The 19,051-nt window shown below is 37.2% G+C and overlaps 1 protein-coding gene across 1 annotated transcript in view; it reads right to left on the reverse strand.

Annotated features, from left to right (window-relative positions):
* Positions 1-19,051, reverse strand: part of LOC122802322 (interleukin-18 receptor 1-like) — a 977,051-nt gene that overhangs the window by 544,291 nt on the left and 413,709 nt on the right. Inside the window, exon 4 of the mRNA XM_044071963.1 lies at positions 6,480-6,591. Coding sequence (XP_043927898.1) covers positions 6,480-6,591 — 112 coding nt within the window. The remainder of the gene's footprint in view (positions 1-6,479; positions 6,592-19,051) is intronic.

A 19,051-nucleotide genomic window follows, 5' to 3' on the forward strand; every position in this document is an offset into this window, starting at 1 on the left:
GCTTCACAGGTAAACGCCCCTGCTCAGAGAAATATAAAAAATTTTGTAAAACAACCAAGTACTGAGCAGGAGTGAGAGTGAGAAAATAACAGAAGATAACAATCCAAGATGTAAAATCCACGTAGTTTATTGCAGACAAGAACAAACGGATAAGCGCTTTCACTGTATCAGCTTCTTCAGATCCATGAAACAAACCTCCTAACACAAACTAGTTATATATTAAAAACCTGTGAAGCAGCAATTTGTCAGACTTTTTTATTTGCACTTTTGTTTTGCTGCTGTCAGGAGTGAGTTTATTGCTGGATCATGGCCAGTATTGAGTTGGATTATACTCCTAGAGGTGAAGACCATAGGAAAGAGGCACTTCAGTCGAGGGTTCAACAATATTTAAAAGGTACTGTTAACGCTTCCTGGTATTTTGAGAGTGTTGCTGTATCTGATGATGTCACAGAGGTGACGGTGAACACTGAGAAGCTGCACAGGCTTTTTGATGCTATGGAGAAGGACTTTATGAAGTTAAAACATTTCCAAACGCAACGATTACATTTCCAGTTCTGTTTGGATAGGAATATTATTCCCAGAGGGCTTTGTGTGTTTACGATGCCAAGTCAGGGGAGAGAGTATCCAGATTTGCTTGCACAGTGGCAACGTTTGAATATCGAGGTAAGCAGGAAATATCTGCAGCTCCTCATTGACTTTTTTTGTCCAGAGGAAGCTAAGTTAACTGACAGTATTAATATGACACAACAAGTGCTCTTTGGTGAATTCCCTAGTGAAGTAGTACAACCACTCTTCGAGAATGTATTGGACAGTGTGTTAGCATTTGAATCTAAACTACTTCAACAGAAAAGGCATAAGGCTACTAGGAACATTACGGATTTTAAACTGGGCCATGTGTTTATGTGGCCCAGAAATGGTAATAATACCATTACTCCCTCTACTGTTTATACAAATAGGAGGCATGGTTCTGATAAGTTTGACCATGACCCTATTACTAAGGACAATAATAATGTGAACATTAATGTAAATACTAGGACTTTGGAAGCTGAAGTTGTTGGTACTGTGACTAAATGTAATAATGTTGTTAATACAGTCTCATAGGTCTGAAGTTTGTATAGAGAACACTACAGGAAAAGATGTTGGTGGTCCCCTGATTAGAGGGGAATCACTTGTCAAAGAAGCCTTTGTGCATGATTATAATGATTCTAATGATGTCATACATATTATACATCCTAGTATGCAGCCAGGCACCAATCTATATCCTGAAGTGCACATTAATAAGGATAAACCCACATCTTTGGCTGGCAAATCTGAAGTTGTGGTGAGACCAAAGATAAGGGCAGAGCAAGTACATTCAAGTAGTAATATTAGCCCTGATTTGTCTTTTCCTCTACCTACATGCCTGGAGAAAGGCCCACGGAGGTCACGCTCCATGAGTCGAGGTAGACAGAAAAGAAAGTCTTCAGGGGAACCCTTATCCCATCAGACCCTGAAAAAGATGTGGACCAACAAACATTAGTTCACAATATATCTCAAGTGATACTTAGTATTGACGACATTAGGCTGTTGAGTAAAGGGTTGAATTGTATTCCAAAGACACAGAGTAGGTTAACGGATACTATTACAGACCTTAAATTGTTTTGCAGGAATGTTACGTTAAAATATACGTTTAAGGGTTCTAGTAATGAATCAGCTGATAATAGGGAGTTCATATTTAAGAATTTGAGTGAGTTTGTGCCCACCAATCATCCTTTGGTTGAGGCTTTCTTAAAACTAACGGAAGATGAATTATATAGCTTTTACGATACCAAGAAAGATAGGAGACCCATGAGGTCTGATAACCTTACCTATAAGGAGAGGTTAAGCTTAAAGAAATTACAAGATGACTCCTCCATCATTATAAGGCCAGCAGACAAGGGTGGTAGGATTGTTGTTATGGATACTTCACATTATAACACAACCATGGAAATGATGTTGCTTGATAAGTTTTATGAAGTGATTACAGTGGATGATGTTAATGATATTATCAGGTATGTTGGCTATACACTTTTGGATATTTTTAAGAGTAATTTAATAGGGAAGGAGTTATATGAATACCTTTGCATCAGGGTGCCTGTTATTCCTGTGATACATGGGCTACCCAAGATACATAAAGACCCTAAAAACCCACCCATGAGACCAATTGTTTCTGGTCGTGGGTGGGTAACTGAGCATCTATCTGTCTTTATAGAAAAACATTTAAGGCAAGTTTTGAATAATAATACTTTTGTATTACGAGACTCTAAGCAGTTCTTAATAGACCTCTATGAATGTATTAAACAACAAGGAACTGTTGCGGACTGTATATTTGTAACCTTTGATGTGCAGTCCCTTTTTACAGTTATACCGAATGGGCTAGGACTTACCTATGTTTCAGAATATTTAAAGGAGCATAGTGACTACTTGGATGTTAAGATTGACTTGATAACACACTTTCTAGAACTGGTTCTTGAAAATAACTTATTTATGTTCAGAGATGTTATTTACAGGCAATGTGATGGCGTAGCCATGGGCACACCTTGTGCGAACAGCTACGCTAACATATTTCTAGCCCATTGGGAGGAACATGTGTTGTTTTGTCAAACATTGTTCAGGGAGCATGTAGTATTTTATCGGCGGTTTGTGGATGACCTTTTTGTTTTATGGAAAGGGACATTGGCACAGTTGCAATCTATGTATACAATGATGAACAATCTAACTACCTTCCTCAAGTTTACTATGCATTTCTCTGAGCATAAGATTGAATTTTTGGATCTGTTTGTTGAAAGGTTACCAGATGATATTATCAACGCAGGGGGTTTTCGTAAGACCTGTCACTGTAACTCATTACTTATGAGAACGAGCATGCATCAACCATTCATATTTAGGAATATTATGAAAGGACAGGCAATTAGGGCCTCAAGGTTAAACCCTACGGCTATAGGGTTTACCAATGAATTAGATAACCTGACAAGGAGGTTAACAGAAAGGGGGTATAATGTGAACGAGGTCAACCACCATCTGGATGAAGTACACAATCTACATTTGACTGTAGCCAGTCCTTATTTTGGACCCATATATCCTAGTGTTGCTGGGGATAAAAAGATTGATCGCTGTGTTAAGTTCTCCACAACTTTTTTATCAGATCAGTTTGAAATCAGGGAGATTGTCAGTAAGTTTTGGGGTGTCCTGCAGGTCGATGATGACCTTAGGCAGATAGTAGGTGAAGCTCCACATTTTCTTTTTAGGAATAAGAACAACTTGAAAAGGATGTTGTGCTATCCAAGACATGATAGACATCCTAAAAAGGTAGGATGTACCCGACCCTGTGGTCACTGCAACTTTTGCCCTTTTATAGACAGCAATGTGGAGTTTTTTCATCCTGATCTGAGAAGAGTTTTTTATACTAAAGTGGAGGTGAATTGTATGACCGTACATGTCATCTATTTGGCAGTGTGTCAGTTGTGTTCCTCTTTCTACGTGGGTAAGACCAACCACCCACTCAGAGATAGGATGAGAGAGCCTAATTACCACATTAGGAAGGGTACGTTGCATAATGCTTTAGCTAAACACGTGGTCACGCATGGTCATGACCATAAGTTTTTGTTTAGAGTGTTAGAGGTCATCACCTCAAATCAGAGGGGTGGTGATGTTAGGATATACACTGAAGGAAAAGAGAGTGACTGGATAACACTTTTAAGGGCTGACAGGGGACTGGGTTTAAATGAAAGGGCATCCATAAAACCTAGCCTAAGGCAGCACAGGCATGTAAAGTGACTATTTGTAATTACTTATATGCGTATGCCTACATTATGTCCTTATGTCTCAAAGTTTTTTATGTATTTATATATACCATTTTTTCATGTATTAGTTTATGTGTTTTGGAAAATCTTTTATATATTCTATGGAGTGTTTAAAGTCAAAGTTATTTTATGCATTTATATTCTTGTAGTGAGCTTTTTTTTTTTTTCTGTTCTTTGCAGTTTGCTATGCCTTTAAATAGAGGTTTGTGTTGGATCATCTTCTTGATAGGTTAATTATTTAATTGTCTCAGTGTGCTTTTAATATATAACTAGTTTGTGTTAGGAGGTTTGTTTCATGGATCTGAAGAAGCTGATATAATGAAAGCGCTTATCCTTTTGTTCTTGTCTGCAATAAACTACGTGGATTTTACATCTTGGATTGTTATCTTCTGTTATTTTCTCATTCTCACTCCTGCTCAGTACTTGGTTGTTTTACATACATTTTTATGTATTCTTTAATACAATTCATTAATTTTGCAAATAATATGGCATCTTTGAAAATATTACTGATTCAAAAATATATGAAACTAGCTTGCTGCAGAACAAAATGAATAATGACAGTCTAATGGGGTCATATGTAAGGACTAGGCCAGTTGCCCTTTGGATCATTTTCAGCCTAGCTAACTTCCCTTTTTGTGCTCAAATTAACCTCTTCAGTTTAGTTACAGATTGGCCTTATCCATCTAATGGTTGATAATTATATATTGCCTCTAATGAGAATAACTGTGATCATACCACAGGTAATGTGAGGGGACCCATGCATGGGATAAAGCATTTAGAAGCTTTCTCTGTTCATTAGTAGTACAGGGACCAGTCCTGGGGTAAATCTTCTGTTATCTATCCCAAGAAACCCCCTGACCTGACTAGCATGTTGAACTTCTACAGTTCAAACAGACAACTTCGGCCCTCCAATAAAGCCTCAATCAAAACCATCACATGCAAAAACAGCTCCGGGGAATCACTATTTGCCCAGGAAATAGCAAAAATATGGAACAACCTTCCCCCTGACCTCAGACTACAAAACTCCACACCCTCCTTCAAATGCCTACTTAAAACATACCTCTTCAGCAGCCATCTATGCAACTGTAATTCACCCCCTGAAGCCTCATCCACTAACTATTTCTACAGCCCATCTGTCCTGGGCAACAAAAACAACACACTCTAACTATACCTATCCATGTGTGAGCAATAACGTATATATGAGTGCATGTACATGTGTGGGTATATATATATATATATATATATATATATATATATATATATATATATATATATATATGCTCTTACAAGTATATTTGCTTGAATGTACATATGGAAACGTAAACATTTATATTCTCTTATTCATTTCTGAAATATCTTGCAATGCTCTACCAGGTTCTTATCTACTCTCATTGTATATTTTGTACACTTGTATTTTCAACCAAAAGGGGGAAATATCCTCTTATTGGATACTAACTACTGTAAAGTCTTTATGTCTTTTTTGTAAATTATTCTTCTCTCTGTAAACTTATGGAGTTTTTCTTCCCAGGACTCTGCTGAAAACGGATACTTGTTGTCCAGTCGGATTATCCTGACAAACAAATGTTAAATAAATTAAATAAATAAATAATTATACCCATAGATCCAAGTTGCACTTAAATATGGACAGGAATGAGCTTTGCTTTATGTGGAAGGGGTATGATTTTACAATATAGCTAATGGTATAATATTTAAGAAGACCATTTTCTCAAAATCAGGGCAGTTTTACTGCAAGACAAAAACTCCCAAATGTGACTACAGCATTGAAGATCAACAGTGCTTAAGTAACTCTGCTGGATGGACAGGGGAATATACAAACAATATGAAAGTTATCAGCATGTATTTTTACAGTCAACTGGGTCACAGCATTTTCAAGTACATGTATTTCTATATAGGGAGGTACAGAAAGATGTTGAGGTAATAAGGTAAGGTAAAATGAATTAGTACATTGTTTTTCCAATTTTGGTAATAAATAAGTTAAACAAAAAGTCAAAGGCAGTTGTCTTGAATTTCAGTAGCATAAAATAGAAAAATAAACTCTTTATTGAAAAAGAGTCAGTGATGCATAGACATGATCCAAGCATTTCAGTATTAGGGTCACTAGTAATACAGAAGAATGAAGTCAGTATCATACTAAACATTATCCCCCAATATTCATGCAGTCAGCAATTTGTTTAGGGATCAGGATGGCTACCTCTGTTGTGTAATTCTGACAATAGTTGCCTTTAATCCCCACAATGTGTGTGTGTGTGTGTGTGTGTGTGCACGTGTGTGTGTGTGTATGTGTGCGTGTGTGTGTGTGTGTGTGTGTGTGTGTGTGTGTGTGTGTGTGTGTGTGTGTGTGTGTGTGTGCGCGTGTGTTCATGTAAGTCCATGCAAGTAAACACGTGCTTATGAGTATTACACAAACCAGTAGAAGCAGTCTAATCAGAAAGACTACTTATTTCTTTATTTTACAGGAAACTATTGTTTTTTCTGTTGCTTACAAATGCTATTCAGTTTTATTTATTGTATTTATTTTGCTAGAAGTCCAGTTTGTATGAAGAATAGCATATTCTAATATATGCATCTGAAATGCATGGATGTGTTTTGAAAATAGTACTGATGGCATTATTTAAGTGTGGTAAATTTCATACTTACTCAGATATTTCGGTGAATCTTGAATTGCTTATGAAGTTGGTTCCATTTAACCAATAAGGCAGTTCTGCAGTTTCACCAGTATAAACTGTGCAGTTTATCTGTATTCCCTTCCCTGTTAGAACATACAGAACAGTATGTGTTAGATGAAAAAAAGGGTGTAAGGACACATTGCTGCAACTCAGTAATTTTATATACTATGACATTCTTTTGAGATAAGATGAATGATGAGATAAACAGTACATAGCTTCATATTCCCCACTTCACTGAAGAGCATATTATGTCACTTTTACTTATTTATTTTTTATTTATTTATATTTCTTTACTGGGGTAGTGCACTGATCAATATTGACCAGTTTTAGGCCTAGCTCACGTGAAATACAAAACATTTCATAAATAAAAAAATATGAAAATGAAAACAATAACAGAATAGTTTAGAAAAATTATATAGAAAAAATACACATTACAGTGAACAAGCGCACTGCAATATGCAATCATTTAAAGTGTAATGTACAATACATACATTAATTTAAAAAGTGTGTCAATCTTCAATGAATCTTGAGAGAGGAGAAGAGACTCAGAAAGAAGATTGGTTCGATGATATGCCCTGTGTTGAAGCAGGAGCAATTGACTTGGATGAAGAAACATTTTTTAGTTACATCCAATAGTTGGAATAAGTGTTGATTTCTTTAATGCCGATAGGAAGATCTTGTCAAAGAGCAGGTGCCTGAGAGGAAAAAGTATGTGCAGTGATGTGGAGTTTGGTTCTAGGGGTAATGAGAGTTGGTGTGAGTTGTGCCTCAGGTTATACGTGGAGTTTTTTTCATAAGTCTATCTGCAAGGAGAGTAAATGTGTGGAGATGAAGTAGTTAGTAGAGCTGAGATCCTAAAAGTAGGTAAGATCTTTATTATATGGGCTTTTTTCTAGGGTGCTACAGTGATGCTCATATAGAGGTAATTTGCAATGAATAAGCAGATGCTTTTAGAGGTAGTCTGGAGTGTGCCTATGTTTTTCATGGAGGCAGAAGCAAAAAATGTGGAGACCATATTCTAAATGAAAAGGAAAACTCCTGTGTTAATGGCTGTTCTAGCTGGCTGGGATAGAAAATTATCTTTTTGGCCCAGAAGAGAAGGGATTTCTCATTTTGTCTATGTCAAAATGGAAGTTTAGTGACTGATCAAGCCATATTCCTAGATATTTAAACATATTTCACTTCACTAAATTATCTTTTTACTCAATGATTTCCAAACAAGCACTGGTTTGTATAGCTTACAAAGAAGAAAGCAGAGATCACAGACCTTGGTGTTGCCATCAGTTATAGCTAGGAAATAAATTAGTATATTATTAATAAAGTATATACCTGCTGAGAACCTTGCCCATGCGTTACTTTTGTTTACTGTTCGTGTACTTGATAAGGCAAACTAGGTATGCATAACTGTAAAGACAACACTCAAAGGGTCCAGGTACAGTCCAAAAATTATTTAATTAAGCACTTTCATCTCACAAAAGTTCGGAGATGTCTTCAAAATAATCACAACATGTAAAACCATTTTTAAAAATATGAATGTACCTGGACCCTTTGAGTGTTGCCTTTACATTTTTGTTCTTGGCATTTTGTGTGGCTAGGCTTGTAAGGGCCTCAGGGCCAATAGCCTAGTAACTTCATATGGTCCTTCCTATGATCCTTACTTCCTAACTTCCTGTAAAACTGTGCATGCATGCCTGTACCTCCATGACAATTGTTTTTCTTAAATGAGAAAATCTCAAAATTGTATAGTAAATTGATAGATCTGGGAGGGCTCTAATGAATCCTGTGTAATATAACATATTTCCTGTTCCTTCCTTACATTGTCAGGTATGCTGCATCTATTGTTTTCATAAACATTATACACTCTGTTCAGAAAATTTCAGCATTTGTACTATATTGGTGTTACAGGTCCTAGAAATAATTTAAAAATGTTCTTTTTCAGCAGAAGTGACAACAATAGTGAAAACTAATAAGGTCAAATTGATAACTCATAAAACTGAAAGAAGGCAATAGTCTTAGTAAAATATTGCTTAAAATGTCACAAAACAAGTAGTGTTTCTTTTGCAGATGGAGTATCATTTCACTGCTATGTTTCATAACAAAAATTAGTGAAGTAAAGGTTATTTTTTCTCACATAAATATAAACATATCTGACCAAAAATGCAATAGAACTAATATACCAGGACAGATATTCTGCAGCATGGTTATTACAAGGTTAGACATAGCAAACTATTATTTTATGACAACATGTACTTTTTAATGCATTCATATTCCAGTAATATTTAATCATGGGCTTCCTTAAGGAAAATGCATAACCATCTATCACAGTCGTGGATGCAGTCATTACAAATAATAAAGCATTTAATGAGGTCCTTACAATTAATATCCTATCTCTCTTTACATTCCGCCAGGAGACAATATACCAATACTTGAAGAAATCCTCTCCTGGCTCTCAACAAACATTAATAATGAAACTATAATCATGGGAGATACCAATATTAACTCGTCCTCCATTCAGTCCTCAACTCACTCCCTTAACATCAACCTATACAACTACTCTCAACTCATCAATTCCATCACTAGACCATGCAAAGACTTCACCAGTGGCAACATCCTAGAATGGATTCTAGTCTCCCACCCTCACTACTACCCAGACAGCAGAACCATACCTGACTCCCTCAATGACCACCTTCCTATCTTCTCTAGACGTCTTCCTTCTCCCTTACAAGTCACTCATAATTACATTACTATCCGTTGCCATAAAAACGTTAACTCTAAAGCTTTCTGCAACTCCCTACAAACACTTAACTGGTACCCCTTAAAAACTCTACCCCTTGAAGATGCAATCACTCACTTTAACACCACATTCCTAAACCTTCTAGATACCCATGCTCCTTTAAAAACCAAAAGAATAAAAAAAAAATCCACCCCCTGGTTAACTACAAACACCCTTGCCACCATGCGACTTAGAGACAAAGCCTGGACACAATATCAAAAGAACAAATCTACACCTTCCCTCAATGAATACAAAACTCTTCGTAACTCAGTTAAAAAAGTTATCTCTGCAGACCATCACAACTACTTCACCCGACTCCAAAGTAACCAAAAACTAACCCTCAAAAATTCTGGAGGGGTATAACTAACCTCTTAAAACCCGGGACCACCGAAAACCCTATCCCTTGCCGAAATGTAGATGACACAGATCTTGCTACCCAATTAAATTCCTTCTTCATAGACTCTATTTCCAAACTCACCTTCTCTTTCCCAAATAACAACCCTTCTCCTACCTCCACTTTTTCTCAGACTTTTCCCACCTCTCCTCCTGCTTCTCCCCCTCCAACTTCTCCCACTTCTCCCCAGACTTCCTCCCTTCCAACTTCTCCCACCCCTCATCATGCTTCTCCCCATCCAAATTTTCCCACTCACTCCACTCCCCCATCATTTTTCATTAAACCTATTCCTACATCCACCATAAAACTCCTAAAAAAACTAAAACTGTGCACCAATGCCCCTGATGACATTCCCTCTTACTTCCTTAGCATAGCTGCAGAAGCCATTGCCCTCTCTGTCAGTATACTAATTAACCGCTCCATCCAAGAAAGTATTGTTCCTCAAATCTGGAAAAAAGCCTACATCATTCCCCTACATAAAGGTGGTACCAACACCAATATTACCAATTTCCGTCCCATCGCCATCCTCTCTCCCATTTCAAAAGTCCTAGGAAAAATGTATCCATCTACAACTACTTCCCCATCTCCTGGACAACAGTCTATTAACTCCCACAGAGCATGGATTCAGACCCCATCATAGTACTATGACTGCCCTCCTATCCTTCCTTGAAACTGTAAATAAAGCAAGAGATTCTGGCCTCACTGTATCTGCCATCGTACTCGATCTCTCTAAAGCCCTCAACACTATCTCTCATAACCTACTTCTTACTAAGTTATCTAAACTAAACCTTTCCCCCTCTTCCCTCTATTGGTTCACTAGCTATCTCTCCAATAGGCAACAAGCCGTCAAGTGGAAAAAAAACACCTCCTCCTTCCTCAACACCCCTACAGGTGTTCCACAATGTTCTATTTTAGGCCCCCTCCTCTTCAACATATTCATTAATGACTTTTACCACTCTATCCCCCTTGCAAACATTACTCAATATGCTGATGACTCCACAATCATCTGTGCTGCCTCATCCATCCCAACTCTTCTAAAACTTACTCAAGATGCCTTCACCACCACAGAACAATGGATGAAAGACAACCATCTTGCACTCAATGCTGTTAAAACTAAACTTATGATATTTACCCCCTCCAAAACAAATCACTATGATAAATCTCTATTCTCCATCATCAGACAAAATAACATACCTCTTGAGCTGGTATCTGAAGCTAAACTACTAGGGGTCCAAATTGATGACAAACTCAAATTCAACTCACACCTACTACTAAATATAAAAAAAACTCACCTAAAACTGGGCATGCTCTACCGTCACAATCGGTTCCTTACCTCAACTACCAAATTTACTCTCTCTACCACATTTCTCCTTCTCTCCCTTCTCTGTGGTGCCCCTCTTCTTACAAACCTACAATCTTCTCTGAAAACCAAACTGCCCTCTTGTTACAATAAAATAGCCAGATTCGCCACCAGTAACAAATCATCCACCCATTACTGTGTACCTCTCCATAAACTCAACTGGCTAGAGCTTCCCAACTACCTCTCCTACACTCAGCTCACCTATGCACATAAACTCATTTTCCAGCCTTCCCTCTGTCCCTCTTGCTCAATTACCTTCAAAATGCATAAAACTCAAAGACTCCTAAGATCTAATAATCAAAACCTCATAGAAGTTTATAGACCACTACACCCTCCAGGACAAAACCTCCTGTCCTTCTCACTAGCACGCCTATAGAACACCCTTCCCCCCTTCATTCGTACTATTGCTAACCTGACATCCTTTAAAAAATCACTACACTCTCATTTAACATCCTCCTGGGAATGCTCCTGTGCACATCCCTCCTAACCTACTCTCTTCTCCCAACACTTTTCCTCTTTCCTTTCCTCAAATCCCAGCTAGCAACTTCATGCTTGCTTCTAGCATACAACTCCTTGTTTGTTCCCTGCAACTTTTAGCAAAAAAAAAAAAAAATGTTTTCCTTTTGACTAACTTATAATTGTAATTCTACAATGTTTTTTCTTTAATCCTCATGTAAACTATGTATGTAACATAACCTTTGTATAATCTGTATGTAGAATAGAATCTTTGTATGATTTGTATGTGGAGCTTTTCTCCCCAGGACTCCATTGAAAACGGGTTCTTTAGGCCCAATGGACTATCCTGGTTAAACAACTGCAAATAAAAAAATAAAGATAAATAATAATTGAATACATTTAATTTTGTTTATTATCTATTTCCACTATAGACTCTCTCTAAGCCAAGAGACCTACAGATACATGAGGAAAAGAACTAGCATAAGTATTAATGTCAGCTAAGAGGAGGGATGCATGGAGAAGGTTAGAAACGTTATCAGTAAACATCACATTATAACACAGAGAGGGGTAATTTGGCTAGACAGTCTGCCCATAGTGCACTGCTTGCACCTTGTGATTGTCTCTCCCTCTTTACTTACGTCTCTCTTCTTATTAATCTGTTTTATTTCCAGTCACTTCTCTTAACAGCCTCATTTATCTCCATTTCACAAAATGCTACTTCCTTTGGTCAGGAGAGAAACTAAATCCAACTATTATTAGTTGATGATTTCTTATGACTTTGCAATTTTCTGCTATGGCTATCAGTACCCATATCCTGTACCTACAATCATTCTTTCTAACAGAATTTATAGACCAAGTACTCGACCCCCATCTTTCCATGTAGCTTATTTCCTCCATTGACTTTATCAACCTCATTAACCTTTTTAATACTGTAATTTATTTACCTCTGTATGGTTCACAGACGTTTAGACTATAATCCTAACTTAGTCTCACTAGGAACATAGAAAGTGCAGTTGTGTAAGAACTTGCCATTAACAGTAGATGTCCTATAGATCATTGTTGCAGTATTCTAATATTATTATATTATTTCACTGAGGTAACCTGATGTCCAGCCAGGGCACCAAAGCTGTCATAGGTCTGATGTATGAGACATAAGGGTTTATAAGTGGACATGAGAGAGTGAAACCCTCAGATTCTATCTAAGACAGGAGACCTGGAGATACCAGAGGAAAAGAACTTCCATAAACATTAAGGTCAGCTAAGAAAAGAAAAGAATGAAGATGGTTTCATTCTGCTCATGACAATCAAGAAGATAAACATTAGAGAAAAGGAGGGAAGGAGGGTGAAAAGTAATACTGCAACATTGATCAGAAGGACATCTACTATTGTGGTAGGTTCTTACATAACTGTACTATGCCCTTCCTTAGATCACTATTGCAGTATTCCAATACTGTTGGGTGATCCCAAAACTAATTAATTAGAAAGTTTGAATGGACCAGGAACTGAGGAGCTGTCAATCAATCTAGATAGCACAGATCTAGCAAATGAATCTCTAGATCTAGAAAAAGCAGGTACCTGTTCTGTTTTGTGTCACTGCCTCTAAAGAAGGAAACCGCTCTAGTGGAATGGAACAATATGAAAGGATAAGGACTTGCCATGATGGAAATAACAAAAGAATATGGTCTTTGAAATCCAGTTGGCAATCATTTACTTGTAGATAGGACTACCCAACTTAGTTTTTTAGAAAGAAACAAACAGCTGGTCCATCTTTCTAATGTCCTTTGTCTTGTCCAAATAAAGCGGTACATGTACATTCATAGATTGCAAAAGTCTGTCACCCTTGTTTTGAGTTATAGGGAAGAAAGTAGGTAGATTAATAGCCTGGTTGAGAGAAAACTCATTGACCACTTTAAGTATGAAGGAAGGATTGACTGTAAGAGATACCCTATCCTAATGGAAAATAAGGAAGTCAGGAGAGGGCATTAAAGCTTGTAGCTCAGAATTCCTTCTGCCAAAAGGAAGGGCCACTAGTAGAATGGTTTTCCAAGTATAAAACATTAGTGTTGCAGAAGCTACTGGTTCAAAGGGTGACTGAGTAAGCTTTTCCAAGACAAATATAAGGTTCCAAGGAGGGGGATTAGTCCTCTGGGTGGGTTCAGATGAAAGACACCTTTGAAATTAGCTTCAGCTCAATTTTTGAAAACTGGGGAGGATCAAGGGGCATAAATGCAGAAATGCAGATAATTGTACCTTGATAGAGGTGTAGGCAAGACCAGCTCTTAAGATCTCATACAAGTATGAAAGTATAGTGGGAATCCCAGTTAAATGGGCTTCTCTTTGTTTTTGTGACAACAGATGAAATATTTTCCACTTGGATATATAAGATCTTCTAGTAGTAAGTTTCCTTACCTCCTGAGGAACCTGGAGCACATTCACAGAAAACTAGTGTCTGAAAGGCATTACATTTTTGTCATCCATAATGTCAAGCTGACTCTTAGCAAGTTGGGATGAACACTCAACTATGCTGTTGGCTTTTCTTAAGGCAGTATCCCACATTAATTTTAAGCAGCAAAGATAGGCATGAAGAATTCAATTATAACATCTATTTTTTTATCTGTCATATATTGTATACTCCCATTGTTTCTTGAATTGATCTGGTCTGTCCTAAAGTTTCCCTTTTTCTGTGTACCTCAAGGACATAATTTGTATTCTTTTTAAATGAAAACAAACCAAACAGAAACTTCAAAGTGTGGAGGGTGTTCACTAATAAAAATCACACCTTAAAATACATACTACAAAATAATAAAATAGTAGGTAGTCGACAGGTGAGTTAATAATAGAATACCTTTTACTGAAACACACAAACAAGTGATCGTAGCTGAGTATAATGAAAAGACCAATATAACTAAAACATTCAATAAAACTAATTAAACCCATTCATTATTTATATATAATCAGGTTATTTGGAGTAAGGGACTGGTTACAGAAGGTGGTTCTGTTAAGAGCAATAAAAGCATTAAGTTCATTCCTTTAAACAAGTCCCCCTTCCCCTTAACACCATAGTGTAAACTGAGACTGGGGTACCTTAGAATGAAACATGTATAATATTAGCATGCAATGCCAGCATTAAAAATGTATAATATTAGCATGTATAATATTAGCGTGCAATGTCAGGATTAAACATTTATAATATTAGCATGTATAATATTATTAGCATGCAATGTCAGCATTAAACATGTATAATATTAGCATGTATACTATTAGCATGCAATGCCAGCATTAAACCTGGCATCATATCTGGAACAAAACAAAGCCTCTCTCTAGCTGTTAAATTATGTAAGACATTCATAGCAGGCTCTTCCCATGCAATATTCCGTTATAGTCATATGCAATATCTTGTCTTTGTTTCTGACAAACATAACAACTAATATAACTTATTGATAGCTCTTACAATGTTTGAGTTAACACTTTACTGACTTCAAACACCATCCTTATGCAGTGCACTCTGGGAACATTCTACTTGTTAGGAAACTGTTCCCTGGATTAACTGTACTACACTGCACAGTCTGTGCCTTCAAGTGCTACAGTGGTGAGCATCTATCAATTGCTCATCCCCAAGCTAAAGGAATCTTGTCTCTGTACTATTCACTATACGTCTCCACCCAAGCTTTCTGCTGCTGAGAATTCTCACTCTGCACACAGAGCTCTTTAATGCATCAGTATCTCTTATAGTTCTTTTCCCTTAATTTCTCTTGTGCTTCACCTTTTTACCTTGGACATGACTGGGAGCTCTGAAAATAAAGGGATCTGAACATCCTTGTATCCACTCAGGTCTCCCAGGCTATATCATTCCTTACTACATATACCCATCCTTATCTTATAGGTACTGCTCCTTCTGCATGCCTTTTTTGTCCCTGACCAATGCTCTCTGTATCTAACAAGTGATTGCCCCATCCTCTCTCTGTTAGTGACATTCTCCATCCATGCTTTGTCTTACAGTCACCATTCATAGTCACCGCTTTCTTTGACTTTCTTCCTCTCCAGACTCATCAAACTCGGACCAAAACCACCTCCCTCTGACATCATCCTTCAGTGGGGATGGGGTACAATCCCTGTCTGTCATCCTCCTCTTTTGACAATTCAGCAGTCTCCACTATTATGTTTAATTTCACACATTCCTTTTTGATGTATTACACTGAATTAATCTGAATTATCACCTTACTGGAGTTTTCTGTCACTGTGCTCCTATATTTCACCACTGTCCAAGTCCTCTTCTGTGATGACTACCTCCTTCAACAGCTCATCCATGCTGCCTGGTAAATTTCTGTATATTTTGATGGCTTCTTCAGTGCTTCTGTAAAAGAATCTTTGTCTTCATGTTACATTTAATCACTATTTTCCTTCACAGAGCAGAACTTGTGGTCACTATATCTGACCTCGATATTGCAAGAGCTCTGCCACAAAGCCCTACACCTACAAGCTTATTGAGAATGTATCATTGTCTAATATAAGCATATTTATCATGAAGAACCTTGCTGTGTATTAACTTTAATCAGTTAAATACATGTATGTTCTGTGATCGAACATCTCTGTGAAATAGTTTGTGCACTCTAAGAACATCTTACTAAGTTGGCCACTGTCCTCTTTTGCTTGACCAGTACATTATACTATATATGCCGGTTATTTAGTCTTGGGAAATGACAGAAAACCTGTTTTACTCGCTTCTCTTTGTTGATTGCTTTGTTCTGGTTATAAACTGAGAACGTAGCTGTGTAGAATGTATTTTAGTGCTGTGCAGGCAGATGGATGCTGGATTATTTTATAGGTGACAAAAAGTTGTGTATATGTTAGTTGATGTGACAGTTTTAACCAATTTAGTCTTTTTAGTGCTATACAGTGGTAGGTTCTGAAAGGGCTATGTGATGCAAATTTAACAACTTTGTTATAGTATTGTTCAAGTTTTAATTTTTGTGAAATCTGCAGGTTAGTAAGGATGGGAGTGTCATAAAGAAGAGTGGGGAGGAGATAAGTAGTGGCAAGTGCAACCTTAGTTGCATCAGTGAGAAAGTTTGGGGGTCTATAAAGCATCCAAAATTTTTGAAGAATTTTTCTTATGCAATTTTGTATATGCAGGTCAAATGTTAGATTTTCATCCACTATCACCCCTAATAATTGCTAAGAGAAGTGACTTCAATAGTTGTATTATCAAGAGAGAGGACTTTACATTTTGTTTTTTCATGAGAGAGGGATTTGCGTAAAAAAGTAGTAGTTTGGTCTTTTTTGGGTTGATTATGAGTTGTGAGCTGTGAAGCCATGTTTCAGTTGCTGTTAAAGCTTCTTGAGTAATTTTTTGGAGGTGTACCATATTATCAGATGTGGAAATGAGAGTGGAATCATCTGTGCATTGTATTAGAGTGGCCTGTTGTGCAGATGTATAGAGGGTGTTGGTGATCATGTTAAAGAAGATGGGGACAAGGATAGAGCCTTGTGGTACACCAGTGGTGACTGGAAGGTATGCAGAGAGGGTTGAGTGCCATTTTACCAACTGATACCTATTGGATAGGTAGCTTTTGAACCACAGAACGGTAGGATGAAAGAGATATAACGAGGACATCTGAAGTAGATGTTTGCTGTGACAAACTGTGCCAAAGTCTTTAGACAAGTATAGAAATAAAGATGAGACTAGTTGCCATTATCTCTAGCTTTATTGACAGTACATATATAGGTTAGAAGTGCAATGTGAGTACTATGGGAAGGATGGAACCCGTGTTGTGTAGGGGATAGTTCTTCCTGCAGGAGATGGTTTAGCAATTGCTTCTGAATACATTTTCCAAGTATTTTTGAAAGGGAGGGATAAGATTGCTATAGAGCTAAAGTTAGTAATGTCTGTTGAATTTTTTCTTTTGAGCAGAGGGATGATATGTGGCTTTTTCCAGAGGGAGGGAAAGTGGGATTCCTGGATTGACTTATTTATAAGGACTGAGAGGGGATAGGCAATGCGAGTGGCTGCTATTTTAAGTTATTCATTTGAAAAGTCATCAGCTGAAGTAGAGCACAGTTTAAGTTTGTTTAAGAGTAGTTTTGTGGGCACATGTTTGAAGGTGAAAGTGGATGTGGTGAAATGTGACTGTTTGGCAGGGAAAGGATTAGATGTTGAGAAATTCTTAGTTAGAGATGCTATACTATCTATGAAATAAGAGTTGAATTGTATTGTGGTTTTGAGTGATGAGTTATTGGGAAAAGGGTTAGGCTTGAATTTATGGCTGGAATGCAATATTTCTTTAATGGCTGTCCAGAATTTTTTAGGGTTGTTTTTACAATTGTTCTGAAAGTTATTCTAGTATGGTTTCTTCCTCTTTATTTATTTGCTTTTCATACTATTGTGATGCATTCTGATGTTTTCATGATATTGTGGTGTTTCATATTTTGCCATTCTTTCCATGCATTTTGTCTATCCTGCATTAGCATTCTACTCTTTTTGGATAGCCAGATTGCACTATTTGTTTTCAGTCTCTTTCTTCTAGGTGCAAGGCTATTTAGGATATTCAGGAACGTTGTAATGGATTCATTTACAGAATCATCTAAGGAGTGGATTTTTAGGAACTTCCAGTTAACAGATGATAGGTTAGTAATGAACATTTCTCAGTTAAACTTGGAAAGGTTGCGAGTTGTTTTATAAACATGCTGTTTAAGTGGATGTGTAAGATGTCTGATTGAGGCGGTGTATTTGCTAGAGTCTGATACTCCACCATCAGGTAAAATTATAGCAGAGAATAATTAGGTTATAGCCAATACACAGCAATTAGCATAAAAGTGCAAAATAGAACAGGTTTTCTGTCATTTCATTTTATTTCATTCATTTCATTTCAAAGAAATACTGACTGTTATGAATGCACAAGTATGCTAGACTATTCTTTAACATTGATAGAGTCATAGTAATACTGGCTGTTATGAATGTACATGTACACCTGACTATTCTTTAACATTGATAGAGTCATAGACATACTGACTATTATGAATGTACTAGTATGCTAGATTATTCTTTTCTATGCTGCAATTATCACCCTATAGGCCTCTGTAACTGTGTATTTTCTCTTTGTGTGTCTTAACACTGTATTTCTTCTCCCTTATATTCCCAGCTGCCCAACCTGGTTTGCCAGTAGTCTTGAGGACTTGCCCTGCCTGCTGAAAAAACAACTTGTCCACATCTTTATGCGGGTTCCCCACACTAAGGATCTGAACCTATCCTTCCCTCTGAGACAGTCCCCCCAAGGGAACTAATTAATAAGTGAAAGTATGTACTTTATACCACTGTCTATAGACAAATAGTGTGTTATTTCCTAGGTTGTAAATTTACTCCCACCAGCCAGGACAATCAGCAACATTCTACCTCTTTCTATACCTTGTCTCTCCCTAGACTACAGGTCATTGACTCCTAGCCAACCTGAATAATAAACCTACTGCCCTGCATTCTTTCTTTCACTAGACACTACCACTTCTATTTAGCCTCTTGTCTACTAGAGGCCAACAGTTTCCACCAGACCTCCATTCTGGTTCTAA

The sequence above is a fragment of the Protopterus annectens genome, chromosome 5.part0 (assembly GCF_019279795.1).
Source record: "Protopterus annectens isolate FY-2018-M chromosome 5.part0, PAN1.0, whole genome shotgun sequence".
In the NCBI taxonomy this organism is placed as follows: Eukaryota; Metazoa; Chordata; order Ceratodontiformes; family Protopteridae; genus Protopterus; species Protopterus annectens.